General features: G+C 37.1%; 1 protein-coding gene across 8 annotated transcripts in view; it reads left to right on the plus strand.

Moving 5' to 3' along the window:
* Positions 1–595: 595 nt before the first annotated feature.
* lrba (LPS-responsive vesicle trafficking, beach and anchor containing) overlaps positions 596–18,167 on the plus strand; it is a 283,633-nt gene continuing 266,061 nt past the window's right edge. For 6 of the 8 annotated variants that reach the window (XM_015344620.2, XM_015344624.2, XM_015344627.2 and 3 more), the window contains exon 1: positions 597–1,607. In XM_015344620.2, coding sequence (XP_015200106.2) covers positions 1,413–1,607 — 195 coding nt within the window. In that variant the 5' untranslated portion in view covers positions 597–1,412. Of the gene's footprint in view, positions 1,608–18,167 lie in introns of all 8 variants that reach the window. The other 2 variants (XM_015344622.2, XM_069188464.1) reach the window with 1 other exon arrangement.

The raw sequence follows: 18,167 nt of genomic DNA on the forward strand, positions 1-18,167 counted from the left end.
GATATACAAAATCAACTTGGATTTAAAAAACATTTTACGTCAGATGTAGTATTACATCGATCGAAATACTTAGTAATTTAATAATACTTGAAACTCTATGCAGATCAGACGCTCCTGCATTTTGTTATTGATGCAAATTATTTGAGCTAAGCTCTTCTGTAGTATTTGCTATTGTAAAGTCCATTAATGTAGTTTTAATCTTGCAAGTACTGTCTCAAGGCAAGGTTACACACGAACATCTGAGTTGCCAAAGGAAAGGAAGGCTTCACCTCTGCTTATTGTAAACGTACTAGTGGCTGGTTAAATGCAGTTTTATCCATCTGTTGTTGTTTTTCCACAACCTTCTGACATTCAGATAGACTGCAAATGAGCCACAATTGTTTAACCCTTCTCCCTCTAATCTGTGAAAAATAAAGACAGCGTTGTGCTAAATCATTTTATCTTCCTCCTCTCCTCTAGATGTCTCTGCAGTATAGGCGTTTGAGAGCTCTTAATGACGCCTCTCCTGGAACTCTACTCGTTGTTATTAAATGCTCGGGACACTCTAAGCCCCGCAAATATCCTTGCCTTTTCTACTTCCTCGTTTCTGAGCAACTAACCAGCGACTCCTACCTGAGATACACCTGGACACCTCAGTGTGGCCACCACTCACTGCGCATGCTCGACTCTCTCAGGGGACAGCACTGTCATGGCGGAGACGAGCTACAGCAGGACGTGAATCAGGAAGAGATGGTGCTGAAGACGGGTTAACGCTGATAGTTAAACTAGTCTGTTGGCATTTACGGACAATCCCGCGATTGCTTATCCTCTGACCGGCATTGTGGGAGGGTGCGGTTGGACTTGCGCCTAATCTCAGTTCCGTAGTTTTGCACCTACCCGTGCGCTTGTTTTACCTGTCTTGGGTCTTGTAATAATATACTGCTGTTGCAAAAGAAAGTCACCGAGTTTTCTAATTTGATGTGCTTTCTTCAAGAAAAAAAAACCTAACGATGAGAAAATATTAAGGTTGCCTACAAAGGAAACCAAATCGAAACGTTTCTCTTTGCTGGATTACTAAATTAAAGCAAGAGGATACAGTTTTTTCATCTCTGCGGGCTCTTAAGTTTCACCTGCTGTTGAGCAGTTGCTCAAAGGCTGGCAGTAACTCGTATGTCACAGTGTCAGACTTAACTCTACAGTAGCGCATCTGCTGTACTAACTTCACAGGGGAATGCACAACATCTATACGCGAGTGAAATTTGCGTTTGATGAAGAGGAAACGAAAACGGGCTCTTGTGCATTTGTTTAGAGAGTAAAGCATAATCTACGTAGAGGGATTTTACAGTTACCGCACATCTATTTGAGCTCTGCGGTTCCACGCCCTAGTCTTAACAGGTATCTCACCTGTTGAAGCTACTTCTCCTTCGTTCGCGATGGCTAGCGAGGAGAAACCGGCTGCTGGACTGCCTGCGGGGGATACGGGTGGCAAAGACGAAGGAGCGGCCACCATGCCGCTGAACCCCGGCATCCCAATTCGGGGGATCAAAATGAAATTTGCCGTGCTTTCTGGCCTGGTGGAAGTTGGAGAAGTCTCAAACCGGGACATCGTGGAGACAGTCTTCAATCTGGTAAGCTGATTACTGTAAATAGGCCTTACTACTGTTAGGGTAAGATTGCTTTTCGCAATAGCTTCTTTTTAACCACGTTGAATATACAGTATGTTACACTGGTATTGTTTTTGTGTTTCTAATCCGTTGCAAAGCATGATATCATAGACTCAAAATTAATTTTAAGTAAAGTTTGGAAGTTAGTTGGCTATCCCAGCATTACATTTCATTCAAATGAAAAAAAACAAACATTTTTGACAGTGTTTTTTTTAATGAAAACCTGCAATCTCATACTTAAAAGTTTGTTTTAAAAGTTGGATTTTTAATCCCATCTCACTTATATCCCTTATTTAGATCAGTTTACTAATTTCTGAAATATGTATGCATTTATGCTATATTATATTGTTCAATTTGACTTTAATTTAATTATTCGTTTTAGGGACCCAGGCAAATGTATATAGAAACAGTGGTGTATACGCAGTCATTCAACTGTTCATAAATATCTGAAGTAGTCTATTTCCACCACAATCTTTAAGAAACCTTGCATATTTTTTAGGCCAACTTTGTGCCCTGCTGCACACACACCTGTTCATTTGAGAAAGGGAATTTTCATGATAAAGCAAGTTCATTTCACACAAAAAATGTTAATTCGGTACATTTTTTGTGAACATGTATTGAGCTAAAAGACATGCTTTTAATGAATTACTGCAAATTAATAAGCACACTTACAATTGTTTCCTATAACTTCTTAACAGACAACAGTTGCAGTGGGACAGTATTGGGCAGGGTGGAGTTATTATAATACTCCATCTGTTCTTAGAGGCTTGCTCTGAATTTGTGTATGACCTGTAGTCACCTCTCTTGTGGTATCTAGGAAACGGGGGCTGTAGGCCCATTTCTGTTGTAGTGCTTGCATTAAATAATTCCATTATGGAGTGAGTGTTGTCTTTTGAATTTAAATTTACCACTCTTCACTCCCATACTTATTCATATCCATAGCTGTTTATTTTGATATGGGAAGCTGGAATTCATCCTGGATTGTTTGTGACTAGCACAGTTTGAAATTTGTGGAGTAGAAGAGGCTTGTTTTATTTCTCAACCAGGAAGTGTCATTTCCTGTTCCATCAACCTCTTGATGGAGAGACAGTAAAATACTTGTGAGGGTATCATACACTATAAATGTGTATCTGTTTTAGTCTGGTGTTATCTGGTTCTCCTTTAGGTTCCAGAAATGTAGCCCTTTCTTGCTAAGCAAACACAGGTCACTGTATGAATGAAACTAACCAGGAAGTAAAAAGATACTGTGTTGAACTGGACTGCTGTGAGGAGAAACCGGCAAAACTGCTTTGTCACTGTAGCAAGCACAAAGTCTTGAACAGAACCTGGTGCTTGAATTTTCCCAGGTGGCCACTGTTAAAATGACTGCTAATGAAGAAGGTGGCATGCTTTTAAAACGTACTCAGAACTGATCACCTTCTCTAATGGGGGAAATATTTCTGATTTCACTTATCTACTTGAAGGTTAACATGGATTTAGGTGTTAAAACGGTATTTCCTCTTAAAACTACTAAATTACACTGGAATCACTTTTTAAGTGACTCACTACAGGGTTATTAAGGCGTTGTAATTATCTTGATTTTCGCCCCTGCTCCAGCCCGCCAAACCTTGGTGAGATCATCTTGCTTGTTATTTAAAAAGTGCTGACATGTGAATTAATTCACTGTGGTTGTGACCTGTGTGTATCATTTCCTTGACTTTTGTTTTTCCCCTATGTTATGCTGGTCATAATTTGTAAAAATACTGACAAAAGCTTGCTTTTTAACAAAAAAAAGAAAACGGATCTCTATGTACAATTATTTCAGAAAACTCTTTCAAGCAGAATATAACCATTCCTATTGCACAGGGCGAAAATAAAGGATATGTCTGTTAGTGTGTTGGGGAAAGGAAGGCATAGAATTAGACATGGTTGGCATGTGGTTTTGTCTTTTAATATATGGGCCTATACAGGACTTATTAATGGACATTGAAATTACTGAATTTGTTTGAAAAAAAGACATAAAGAAAAGGAGGAGGTAACCTCTCAATATTTTAAGTGCCAATATTTGATTTTTTGTAGCAACAGGCCAAACCTGCTTTGTAGAAGTGTCCATCCTGCGCAGTCTTGCGATCAATGAGTTATACAGTATACTGTATATGGGAGTGTCTGCCCTGATTGGTCAAAGTCAAAATATTTCTTGAAACGACCTGTCTTAACAGGTGTTCTTGTTTCTGGAGGCAAGGAAACACTCTGCATGCATAACAGGACATTGTTTCTGGAAACATATTGCCTTGTATGTTCTTGGCTTAACAGTGTAGGACACTTACTGATCATCTGTGACAGAGCTGTGACCCTGTGATGCACAGTGTGGTGTATTTGGCAGCAGAGTCTAGGACATTAGGACGGATTAACATTTTTCCTCATACAGGGGGTGGGTCTTCCAGGTCTTGGCTCAGGTCCTTTGATTGTATGTTAAACAGTTGGAAAAGGAAGACATGGGACAAATGGTGAAAGTCCCCAGGTGCACACTCTCCTTGTCTACAGATGAGCCCAGAGATCCCAGCTTCACTTGATGTGACATGAACTGAGCAAGTGATTGTTTCCTCTGCTGGTTTGTTTTTTGTTTTGGCGAAATAAAATGGCACAAAAAAGTAAATCCTGCAGACTGTGATGTGTGATCTCAATTTCAGAGCAGTAGTGTTTCAAGCTTTTGTTTCTTTTTAGGCTTCTGAAGTACAGTGATGTGCTTTATTTTAATGTTGGATTGTGTTCATTATGATGATTAGGTGTTTAGAATGTAGGGTTCATGGACCAGCCACTTGTCTGGTCAAGGAAGGTTTCACAGATAAGTCACTTACACCTTACTGTGTCTTGTCAAAGGGACTGAGAGGTGCATACAAGTCAATTAAGAACCTGCTGAGTTAAGCTGCAAATCTGAAACTGCATACTGAGTGGTGAAAGGCTCACAGTGGAGTAAAAAGCAAGCTGTGAGAGTTTGCCAGATTTGAGGATGACACCTTTGCAGCGAGTTTCATGCTTTGCGGTGTACCCTGCTTCTTTTGTTTTCCCTGAGCACCTCAGCAGTGAAGCTCTGAGAGATGGCAGTGTGCATTACACATAGTTTGATTTCAGTGGCAGCCTGGTAAGTCAAAAAAATTGACTAATAATTTTATTGAATCTAGAGACCTGCTGCAACTTATCCTTTATTAATGCAAAGAATGGGAGGATTAGAATCCTAGTTTTCTACTGTAAAAGCTTTTTAAAATTTAAAATGTTAATTTTCAGCAGGAAAGGTATAATCCTTTTTCTGCTATCAGTCTGTTTGAATTCATTATTAATGTAAGAAGGTACCCTGTTTTTTCTCCTTTGTAGTTTCTCCCTAGTAGGTACCTGAAAATGTGCTTCTTGACAGTCCAGTAGACTGGAATTAAAACACGTTCTGTTGGTTTAGAAGAATTCAGAGGAATGCAGAAATGAGCAGAGCAGTAGCAGAAATGTACATTTTAAATATAAGATATAAAATATTGAGCTTGAAGTTACTGTACTGATGAAATAGAAGTTTGTTAACATCATTTTCATTTTTGCACACTATAAGGAAGCAATAAAAAAGGCAATTATGTTAGGATATGTAGTTATTTGTTTTATTTAAATCAATGGATGTTCTGCTAAAATTCACTACCAAGACCTCTTTTACAATATTATGTATGATTTTGGTCACAGCAATACACAAAAGTTATTTTTGGTCTGGGATGAGTCCGGAGAAGAGTGGCAATTTCTTGAAGGAATGTCCTAACCTGACAGGGTAGGAAAAACTAAATATTTTTAGATTTGAAAAAGACTAAGAGGAGTCCTATTGTAAGTATTCAACATCTTTAAAGGCACAGACAGCACGCTGGATGTCTTTAGAATTGATACTGAAAGGATGGTGACAGAATCCTGTATTAGTGAAACACAAAATACAGGAAATTATGCAGAAGTACTTTTTAAACTGAGAACAGGAGGTACTTTTTTGCACAGAGCATTTGTGAGTCAGAAACTGATTTCCAGATACATTGTTTAAGCTGGTACCTTGGCTTTTTTTAAGATATGCCTGAATGAGTTCCTTGAATCAATAAGCTGCTACTAATTGAAAGACCTAGACTGGCCAAATGGCATCATCTTGTTTGTAACCTGTACTTATGTAATACATTGTGGTTTTATTGCATAATACTTTAAGTTATTGTCTGAAAATGATCCTTTAGAACAAATGAAAAGGTGAATTTAAGCTTTTTAATATGACTGATCGACAGGTGTACATGGGGCACTACCTTTAGTTAGATCCTGAATTTCATTGTCTTGAATTGAACTCAAGTGGCTGGAATCATTTTTTTGTGGTTTGTAGCAATGGGTGGCAACAGAGTGGCACAGCGGGTAGAACTGGTGCCTCATAGTGCTGGGGTCCTGGGTTCAATTCCGGACCTGGGGTGCTCTCTACATGGAGTTTGTGCTGTATGTTCTCCCTGAGTGCTCTGGTTTCCTCCCAAAGTCCAAACACATACTGTTTGATTAATTGGCTTCTGGAGAATCTGTCCCTGGAGTGAGTGTTGTGTCTGTTTGTGACCTGCAAACAGGTGGACAGGTGTCCCATCCAGGGTCTATGCTGCCTTTTGCCAGTTGCTAGCTAAACTCCCCTATGACTTTGAATGGGATAAAGGGGTTAGAAAATAGATTGGTAAAGCAGAGGGATTCTTTGATCTTAAAATGTGTCACTATCTTTGTCCTTATGCTGCCTTTATAGTAATATTGATTGTAAGTTCTTTCTTTGAGACAACTTGTCAGAAGTGAATGAAATGAAATCTCTTAAACTAGAGCAAGCCTTGAAGCTTTAAATAGAAAATTTATATCAGTCCCTTACATCATATGTAATTCTTTTTTGCAAGATGAAGTGTTCAGGTTCATATTTACGATCACAAGATAGTAAATGTAGACAATTCACTGAAAAGCCTTCATTTTATTATTGCTTGGAATTCCTGCATACGAATTGATTCCCATCCACTTTCTAAAATTAAGAGCAAAACCTTTCATATTAAAATATACATCCACCCATCAATTTAAGAACCCCTGGTTTACAACTTTTCACTACATTTTAGTGTGCATTTTTGTACCTGTTTTTCACTGTTATGAAGAGATTTTCACTACAACGAAGATACCGTACGTACTTTGTAGCTGATTACAAGATTCCATCCTGACCTCTCATAACAGTTCATCAATATGTTTATGTTCTTAGAATTTTTACGTTTCATTAAGTATCTTCACTAATATACTAAGTAAAAATCCTGTAATTATCACAAACAATCAATAGGCTTTTAGTTTGAAAAGTAATAGCGTTCAATTGCTTTGTCAGCGGTTATTCAACAAATTAGCTTTAAAGGCCACTGGATCTATTTGGAATTTGCTGCATGAAACTGCTGTCAAGCCTTGCTTGAGCTGTTGTTGACAGAAGTGTTTTTAAGGGGGTGTAATGCTAGGAAAGCCTGCTCACGTGTGCGGATTGTGTCTAGAGTTGTTAGAATTGCTCAGATTTAAACACCTCGGGGAAAAATAATGGGAGAGGTAGGATGGAACTTGGAAAATGTCACAGTGTCCTTTAATTTTCATGCCTCTGAGGGACTGTTGGGCTTGTATTCCATCCAGTATCCTACTGCAAGGGAAAGTCAGTGCACCTCTGTCAATATTTCCAAGTCTCTTCTAATTTCTCAACCTGCAGGAGTACATAAGACTTAAGTTTGCGTGACAGACAAGACATGACAAAGATGTCGTTATGGTATGAAAAAACTACAAAATCCCGACACCTGTAAAAACACCTGTTGATCTGATTCCAAATACTGTTGGTACTTTGAATTCTGGGCAGGACTGTCTCTCTGATGTTCGGATTGCTTGCTATTTCTGTGATCAGAACAAATGCTCTGAAATTCTGAATGATGGCTTCCATCTTTTCAATAACTGAACGAGACTTGTAAATTGATTGTATTTGCAGCTTCAGTGTGAGAGTTTAACTTCAGAAGGAGATGTAGAAGGAAGTGCATAGGAAATAATTTCCAAAAAGTTACAAAAATTACAAAAGTTACAAAAATGTAGCTTTGCAATTATCTTCAAAATTCCAATTAGTTAAAATTAATTAAAACTTAAAATATCAATAATGGATTTCAAGATTGCGGCACAACAAGCTAAGGGATGCCTCATCTGGTCCTAGAGAGCCACATTCTAGCAGGTTTTAAAGGTCATGATGAAAACGTTTTGACTTGGAACAATTTCATTTTGACCAGAAAAGCAGGTGATCGAGTAATTAGGAGCTACAGTTTACATTTGCTAAATACTTCTAAACAACTCAATTGGAGAAGTGCAACGGGAAATACTTTATTATATAATTGGATTAGAAAGATGTGTAAGGTGATGTTGTATTACTGAGAGACTTAAACATTCCACATCTAAAAGGGTAAATACAAAACTCAGTTTGTATTGAAATCATGTTGAATCACTTTTTTTCAAACAACAGAATGTAATTAAAAGATAGTATTTTACATACATTCATACATTGTCTGTAAATGAAAGATACACAGGTTTAGGTCAGAATAAAGTTGGTCTAAATAGTTTAATGTATATATTAACTAATACGTTCAATGTTGGAAGACATTAAACCTCTGCAGAGCATATTTTCTCTTGTTATACTTGAATCAAGAGAAATTTAAATTTGATCAGTTTTAGGTTTTGAGCATTCATATTATCGTGCATACTGTAAGCCAATTTCCAAGTACAATTGTAAAATTTTAAAAACTATATAAAGTTAAAATAACATCTGTTTGTTTTTCCTTCATTAGTACCATGAAGGAAAACAAAATTACACAACCTGAATTGAACAAAATGAGTAATGCCTTAGTAGTCTGTTTTTTTTAATAAAAAGAAGTTACAAAATTGTTTAATTCATTTTTTTAATTATATGAGTTATAGTATTTTAAATGTTCATTGTTAAAAGAAGGAATAAAAGTGTGCATCTATTTTACTTAAAATATGCATCAAGTATTATCAACTTAAAATCCACTTTTAACTGTTGAGCTAGCAAAACCCTGGTTTGGTATCAAGTCAAGAAAATAGTGTGATGTGTCTTCTTTGACTTCCCCTGGCTTTTGTTTATTTCTTATTTCATCTTCTTTTTCCAGCTCACTAGTAAATTGTGCTACGGATTTGCTCATTGTGGTTACCACTTGAACAGCAGAATCAATGAGAGATGGTTTGTATTGCTTATAAGAAAGGATGAAAGGAATGAACATCCCTATGAATTCAAACAGACTGCAGAATGCTAGCTACTCGCACAGCTACAGCAATGGTTTTTTGCTATTCTGTTTGGTGGACTTGTAGTCGAGCCCTCAGACATTGTGTTTCACTCATGACCCACTGGCTTGGCGTCCCAAGTGTGAACCTACAGCCTTGAGGTAAAAATTGTCACAATTGAACATTACTGAATGAAAAGTACCCTAACATTTCAGGATCAAATAACAGTAGCGTTTATTTCTAACCACCCTAAAAAATGTGAGCAAAGTCCAAAAAGGAAAAGTAGACTGCTTTGCAAAAAAAGGCTTATTGTTTTAAAGGTTCGTATGCTTTTGAAATGTTCTTTAGTTAAAAAAAGACTGTACACTGTAAGACGCAAGCTGGGATAGTTAATGACGACAATCTAGAGAGAGAAAAAATGAAGGTGTGTATCCATTACCATGACACCAGTAAGGCCAGTAACGATACCATCTCTACCAATAATAATCACCATCATCGAAGGCTTTGAAGAGACCAGGAAAACCTGATAATACACTTGTACCTCAGGACCACGACTGGGGACTGCTGTCCAAGAGCTGTGGCTGTGACAGAACACAGTGTAAGAATCACATGACGTTTGATTACGTGCATTTCCTTTAGGTTTGCTAACCTTCCCAAAATCCCAGTCTCACTGTTGATTAACTACAGACTCCACATGTGTTAGCAGTTGAAGTACTGGTGACTTCTTCCTTCATTATTATTATTAAATGAGAGATAGGCCTATTGAAGTGTAGCTGAGATGCGTGTTTCAAATGTCTTAGCACAGTTCTGTATAGTTTTCTTATTTAAATAGATGGATACATTTACTGATTTCTGTCAATTTATTGTAATTTATTTTAGATTTATATCTCAATACAAAGTTCATCATTTTATCTATTTTAATTAACTTATTATGATTCTAATGTCAGTTTAACCAGAGTCAAAGTAATTACACTACCTAAAATGAGTTTACATAACTTGTTTGCTTTTGATGAAAAAGCTTACATTATCCAAGAAGTACAGGTTTTTTTATAGGCCTTGTTTCACTATGAGAACAGTCATTTTAATGTTGTTTTAATAAGCAGTTCATAACAGAAAGAAACCATATTCATCGCCACTAAAAGGTTAAATTGGCTTGTAAATAGAACTTAGTGACTATGGGGATATCACATTTCCACTCTGTCCCCTTCCGCTGATGCCAGTTTTTTGTGTTTGATCTTGTAGGCTTATCTTGAATGCATTCATTTTTGTCTGGAAAAAAGTAAGATCCCGCTATCTTGGTGAAATCCGAATGGTCTAGAAATATCTCAACATTTTTAATTTCAGTTTAAATACACTATAGAACTAAGACAAAAACTGAAGAGATTCTTTTGATTTAAACCCAAAGGCTCTGTCTAATTGAAGACTATTTCCCATCGTAGACAGTTGTGGCCACTACATAATTGATATGTTGAAAGAAGCCTCAACTATAATAGCTCTTCATTAGTGATGGTACCTGAGGGCCACAACTCTGGTTTTAATTCCACCTCTGATCATAATTGCTTAATTGAATTAAATCCTTGACTAGGAAATAAAGTCTCTTGTGCAGGTTTTAATCAGTTGCCAGTTTAAAAATACATGTAAAACCTCCAAGATTTCGGTCCTCAAGGACTCACCAGTCACAGATCTGTGTGCTGTGTAAGTGCTTTTCATTCACCTTCAGCTGTTATTGATTGATATATTTTATTAGTAGTTCTTTTGAGACTTTGAGTTATTAGCAAAGGCCTAAGTTCTTTCTTGAAAGTGGTCTCTAAACAACACATGCCATAAGATATGTACTGTGCTCTTTTCTCTAATATTCTCTCTCCCGTCAGGAAGAAAACATTGGAATGCATATTTGATTTTTACCTCAGTTAGAAACCGTTAATTCCAATTCCATGGAGGTCAGCAGCTTGATGAACATGACAAGCTTTTCCTCTCTGTACTGAAGCATTGCTTGCCTATCAATTTAAAATGAAGCTCAGCAGGTGTGAGCCTGGTCGGTACCTGGATGGGAGACCTCCTGGGAAAAATGAAGGTTGCTGCTGGGAGAGGTGTTAGTGGGGCCAGCAGGAGGCGCTCACCCTGCGGTCCATGTGGGTCCTAATGCCCCAGAATAGTTACGGGGACACTATACTGTAAACAGGCACCGTCCTTCGGATGAGACGTAGGACTGAGGTCCTGACTCTCTGTGGTGATAAAAAAATCTCAGGATGTTTCTGGAAAAGCGTAGGGATTCAACCCATCCTGGCCAAATTTCCAATTGGCCCTTACCAGTCATGGCCTCCTAATAATCCCCATCTGTGAACTGGCTTCATCACCCTGTTCTCCTCCCCACTGAGAGCTGATGTGTGGTGAGCGTTCTGGTGCACTATGGCTGTCATCGCATCATCCAGGTGGGCTGCACATTGGTGGTGGTGGAGGGGAGTCCCCATTACCTGTAAAGCACTTTCAGTGGAGTGTCTAGAAAAGCGCTTTATAAGTGTAAGCAATTATTATTATAAATTTCCAAAAGCAGGTTTAAATCCTGTGAAAGCAATGATTCTAACTCACAATCTGCTGTTTTTAAGACTTTAAGAAGTTTATTTGGTAAAGATTTATATTACTTACTACAATAGTCTTAAAGTGTAGGATTTGATATGGTTATAGGTTAGTGCTATTTTACTGTCCTTGCTTTAGTGATATTAGCATTTTTTCATGCAAACACAAGCTGTGATGAGAATGACCTTAATAAAGACCCATGATGTTAGGTCATTTAACGGGCTGTTGGTACTGCTGTCACTAGACCCTTATGACCTATATAGTGCCTTTATTTACTCAATCCTCGTTTTGAACTTGACTGTTTTTATATATGAGAAATAATCTGCTAGGACCCTCCTTGCAGAGCATGACCCTGGTCATTAAAGAAGGCCTGGTAAACCTTGAGCCATCAGAGAATGAATCCTGTTCCATTAGATGTGCTGCACAAGCAAGCCTGGCTCTTCTACTCCATGCCAGAACCTTGATCCTTCCAGTACACTAATTATAAAACTGATACTTGATTGCTTAATTGACCCAAATCAGGCTTGTGAATTTGTGAACAGGCAGTCAGTAAACTGCCAAGCCTTGCAATGTGAAAAATCCTTGGTATTGGTTCCACTCATATTTGGAGAACGTGATATTCCAATGATGCACCTCCTGAGCATTTGACTGAAATCTAGTGGTACAGCAAAAAGGAAACTTCAATGCTGTAAAGAACCTCATCTGACTGTGCACATTGAACTGGGTTTGCAGTCTGTGTAAGTGCTCTTTTTCAGTTATGTACAAGCTTTCTTATCCTTAAGTGAATGTGCAATGTGAACCACTTTCCTTGCATGTATTTTTTTCTTAGTTTTGTGGCCTTGGGATAACTCATTTCTGTTACAGCTGATAAGAATTTGTCTTTTGTATATCATGTTAATGCTCATCTCCTTTTGAAAAAGACAATATAGAAATGCTTCAGCATTTCAAAAATCGGTGACAATCCCTCAGATTTAGGTACAAATCAATTAGCATGGAGTTACTATGCCTCTGGAGTTACTCTGCCATGCTTCCTGTATGCAGAGACCTGTACTTTCTCTTTAAGTGATGTGTGACCATTGCAGCTATGAAGGAAACATCTTTCAAATTTGTTCATTTGGCATACAAATTTACTTTTATGGAGTCATTAGAGCTGTTATTATTTCCGACACTTGATGACCTTAGTATTTATTTTGTGCATTTACTCAGAGCTTCAGGTAATTATTCCCAGGAGTAATGATTATCCAGACTGTGTGATGGCTATCCTCCAAAACTAAGCATATGGTAATTAATAAATCATATCTATTTTAATGTGCTGAAATGTTTTTGTGCCATTAAGACTTCAAAATAAATGCTTTATAGCTTGCTGGAAGGCTTCCTCAGCTTTTAATGTGTTTTTTTTCCACTGGACTCACAAGATTAAATGCTGTTAGTTGTAATTGTTTCTTCTTTAAACAATGTTTTCTGACAACATGAATTTACCATTTCAGTGAAGTACCTTCCTAGGAGTCTATGCCGAACGAATGAGCAGATTTTGTTTTCACACTTGAAGCCTTGAATTGTCTTTACAGCTATAGTGTGCCTCATTTGAATACATTATTTCAGAATTAAGGGACTGATCACCTTAAACATTAACAGACAATAAAGCTTCATTGATTAACTGACTCCTTTGTGAGTTTTTTCAATGAATGTGTTTGAATTGTGTTGTTCAGGCTGCATGTCCATTTGTGTTGCTGGTTTTATTATTAAACGGCTCTTTTGTGGTTGTGTCGAGAACACTTCTGTGCCCGAGTTTTTCTTATTAACCAGAAGATGTTTGTATATAGCATTACTTTCAGCAACTTGTATCCTTCCATTTGCTGTAAACTTCATTATACATGAAGTTATATATTACAATTTTTGTAAACATGCAGACAACTGATGTAAATGGTTACACAGAATAATCAAATGTGTAGAACTGTGCCGTTTCTTCTTAAGGTGATATCTTTATTTGCACTGCAGTGCCTTACTATTTATGGAGAGTATAGATGTACATTTCACTCACCATTTGCTCATAGTAAGACATGGGTGTTAACTGAAGTAAAAATACAAACAAAAAAGATATTGAGGGTTAAAAACTACTTTTTTGCATCGTGAGCATGATTCATTTCATAGTTTGTCATGATCCCCTCGTCATCCCTTAAATTATGCAGACTGTTTTTAAGAACATTTCACAATTATTACCTTTGCATATATTGTGTGAAATTTCAAAAGTAATGGTTGTCACCACACTGTTCTTGTTTCATCATGTATAGTGTTTTAAGTGCAGCCTCAGTTGACTGTAATCACAGCTATAATGAAGAATATTCAGATCCAGACACCACATTATGAAGGGTTGACGTCTGCCAAGTAATGAGCATTACTTGGCAAGTGAGACACAGGAAGTAGACATAGCGGTCTTCCTGTGTAAGCTTCCTGAGTAGAGTGCTTTCAACAACAGTCATTGTTAAAACATTTGGTACTGGAGTTTGTAGCCAACAGATTTGCTAAAATGCATTTTATGTAGTGCTTGATCTGTCACTACCATGTGTGCATATACCAGCGTGAGATGAGTATTGTGTAGACAGCACCTGCTCCTGTCTTCACAAAGTAATACCCATTTCTCTAGTACCTTTCATCATCATCGTAATCATTATCTTCAACCTTTATCGATCCACTGCCGAAGGGAGCTTCTATCACTGGCTTTTCACATGCAATTTTTTCCTGAAAATTTATTGATTCATGTAGTGGTCTTACAGGATGTCTTCTTGGCTGGGTTTTGTATCTTCAGCTTTAGTTAAGTATTTCCTTGGCTCAAAGATCTGTTTTTAAAACAGTGTTTCTAACATAATTCCATTTCAGTTCTGAGACTCTTTCCATGTACAGTATTGTAGTATTGTAGTCCATTTGTGTTGTAGCCAGCGTTTACTTGGTTTTCAGAACATCCTTTTATGCTTTGTTGACTTGTCTGTAAATTCTGTTTCGTTTTAAATTCAGCATCCAGATTTCATATTCATATGTTCCTTTTGTTTTCCTTCTATTATATTTCCTTTTATTATATAGGTAATCTTTCAAAATCATAGCAATCAATTAATTGAACTAAATCAATACAGTTATTAATATCTACTGGTTTAAAACCATTTTACTAAGATTACACAGGAATAACATTAAAGCAGGCCTGAATATGAGCTCAAAGAAAAGAAGCATCTTGGCTTCATGCAGCTCTTAAACATGTAATTGAACTTCTTCTTAGATTGGTGGAAGTAGGTTTCTTCATGTTAAACTTCAGACCCTGTCCTGAGTATATCTTCTGGAGACGTTGTTTTTAATGTGGTTGTCAGAAAAACAAAGTTGAAAAATGAAAGGAAGTCAATTTGGCCATCTAGCCCATTTGTTGGTTAGTTAATTAATCCAAAAATCTAATCCAGGTGTCTTCTGAATCCAGGATATCAGCTTCAGCTGCATGGCTGGGTAATCTGTTCCATACTCCCATAATCCTCTGGGTAAAAAAGTGCCTGTCAAGGGCTTTGGGGCTACTGTGGCTCCATGGAATACACCTGTGTGCTTAATTAATTGTTGTCTTTTTGTAAATGATGCTGATTTCATTAGTTTATTCTTTAAGCCATCAAAAATAGCTGTTCTGTTTACAGAGTCACATATCTCATAATCAGGTAATCCTGTGAATAAGATTTGTAGCTATACATTAATAGAATAATGTTTATTGCTTTTTACAATTTCTACTTTTTAAATAGGTTATCTGTAATGTGGTTATAAATGCTTGTAAATATTTGTTTGACGTTCTGTATTTGATAGTTGGATGTTTTATATAAACTAAGACTTCATGTGATATAGTAGCTCTGCAGTCAGAAGTCTTCCCCATTAGAGTTGTATTTTTCAGGGACAGAACAGCTTCTTAATCCCTCTTTTATTTCTGATCTGTTTCTGACAGTTCTCGATATGATATTTTCTCCCCATAGTCAATGTCTTCCTACTTGCCAAGATCTATCAACGAATTGTTGAAATGGTTGAAACACCTCCGAGTCACTCTTTGTAGTCTACTGCATTTTCTCATATGGATTGCCGAAAATAATTAAACAAATCCCAGCAAATAGAGAGGGTACATATTTTGTTGTTTTTCTTTTTGCCAAGATGACAAAGGTCTTTACTGTGCTTAGTGTAGACTAGGATTCTTTTTGTGATGTAACTTTTAGAACTGGGTTAATATAGTTGACAGGAAAAAAGATATCACACATACTTAGCCACGTTTTTTTCAAGTCTCATGCAGTGAGATGATTGTGAACTACGGTTATGAAAGAACAAAAAGTGTATGCATTATGAAACCATGGAACCGCAAATAAGTGTGCATTACATGTGCATAATCAGTATGTTTTCCCATCAGAGTCATTTTGCTATCTCAGTGCTCATTAGTTTTCTTGTTTGACACACTAGTGTTCATCTTTCATTTAAGACCAAAATATTAGTACAAACTCCAGCGTCATGGAAACGTTCCCCTCTATCCTCTAAACTTCTCAAAACAAAGGAAGTGAAGTACTGGATTTCAGTCTGCTTTTATACACTGAACTGTTAGATAATTTCCTAAAGTGCATATTACACATTTCAATAACGGTCATAAATTTGCAGCCACTATTAAAGCATGTTTTCAGTGTTCGAGATTTGTTTGATGATATAGATCAAATTGATCTTTTTTGTAAGCAGTGCAAAGCCTAAGATACTGGCTTTATAAAGGGCTAGATGCAGATTGACTAGTGTATGTGTTTTGGTTTGTGAAGAGTGCTGGAAATGCCTCAACTTTTAAGTCTGTTCACTCTGTTTGCCTAAAGGAATGACCAGGGCTGGTCACAGACATGTCACTGCTTTTCTTGGATCTTCCCCTCTGGTGTTACTGAGCTGTGCTGTGAGTGTTGTGGGGGTTGTGGCCTTAAATGCTAAGGAAATAAAGATAGGGCAGAGGATGTATTGTATTTGTATCAAAGTCGTAAAACTACATATAGGATTATAACTCCTAATTTCTGTCTATAATGATAGTAACATGCATTTTTTATGTGTTAGCATTTCCTTATAGTCTTTTAAAGTAGCAGCAATGCTTGTATACCAGTTCAGTGAAATTTACAAAACCGTTTTTGAGTCACGGTCGAGGTCATGTGCATTGTGTCACAAGTGCGTAATGTTAGTATTTGCAAATACCATTTAAGGTAATCTAATATACTGTAATGGAGACCATTCTTATTAAATGTGAATGTTTTTGTTAAAACAGCATTTTTTATGTGGTCATAGCTAGGGCTGGGCGATATGGCCTAAAAGTTATATCACGGTATAATTTTAATTTTGGACGGTAACGATATATTTCACGATATATAATCTAATTTAATAATTTCAATAGAACATGCTTTAAAAGAAAAGGAGTACAAGACTTGGATAGTACGTTTTTATTGCCTGGATTAACCATTAGCTTATTATTAACTATTGGTTAGCTACTGTGTTGTTCCTTTAGTATGTTTGAAATTTCACATTGATCTGAAGTAGAAGTCGAACTATTAAGAGCATTTTTATTTTGCATAACTGAAACAATACAATAAAGGTGATAAAAGAGGTTACTTGTATTACCTCTGGCTAAAATTGTCACCCGATATAGTTTGTAGATAACCGTTTTCTGCTCGTGGTCCGACTTGTTTTGGAAATGGTTCGGATTTAACAACTGATGAAGCACCCTTCTTTTCATCTATTTCGTCTCTTGTTCCCGTCTCGCTAATGCTGCCTTTCTGCATTTCTCCGCATATTTGCGTTTGTAGACGGGCACACCGTACACGTGCGTTTGTTTTCACGGAGAACCTAGGCCGCAATTACCTCAGATGCGTCATAAACCGAACGTCTGAACCACCGAAGATCAATAATCTGAACCTATCAGATTTCCAAATATCAGCAAGATGAACATGTTCAGAATTGTATAATTGGGGTTAAAATATGGCAGAATTATAAAATATGACGGGTCGATAGTAAAAGAAAATTCCAAACCAAATTCCAAACTTCCGACGATGCTGGCGGCGCAGTCTATGTAAACATCAAAATCCATTTTCTACCGCTATAAACGGTATAGCCAAACCCATATCGTGGCTCATGTTTCTACCGGTTATACCGCCCACCCCTAGTCAAAGCTGCATGCTCAGTCTTTGAAGTGGAACTGCAATGCTGTTTTTTGGGGGTTAGAAATAATTAGCATTGATGAGAACTTTTCAAACCACAATGAAAGTAAAATGTACACAGTGTCATGTAAAACCTCCAATTGACATCACAAAATAGACAAACTTTCCAGGTATGCGCAGCACCAGATTGCCGTATTCAGAACATGGCAACAAAACATCCGGTGACTTAAAGAGTAAAATCTGTAATAGGAAAAAGTACATTCCAAACAAGCAGGTTTAAGAATACAGCTCTTTTAATCCAATAGAAATATTGCTTTTAACTTCGAGACAGTTTTGTCGTCAAATACTATTTTTTAACTTTACATGCAGATCACGTTAGAACATTTCTGCAGTGAAATATCTGCTTGCACAACCTGTACTTAGTCACTCATACATCACATTACATTAGTCAGTACAACAACCAGTGTAGGAAGAACCGCCTCCC

Source organism: Lepisosteus oculatus, chromosome 1 (genome assembly GCF_040954835.1).
Source record: "Lepisosteus oculatus isolate fLepOcu1 chromosome 1, fLepOcu1.hap2, whole genome shotgun sequence".
Lineage (NCBI taxonomy): Eukaryota > Metazoa > Chordata > Actinopteri > Semionotiformes > Lepisosteidae > Lepisosteus > Lepisosteus oculatus.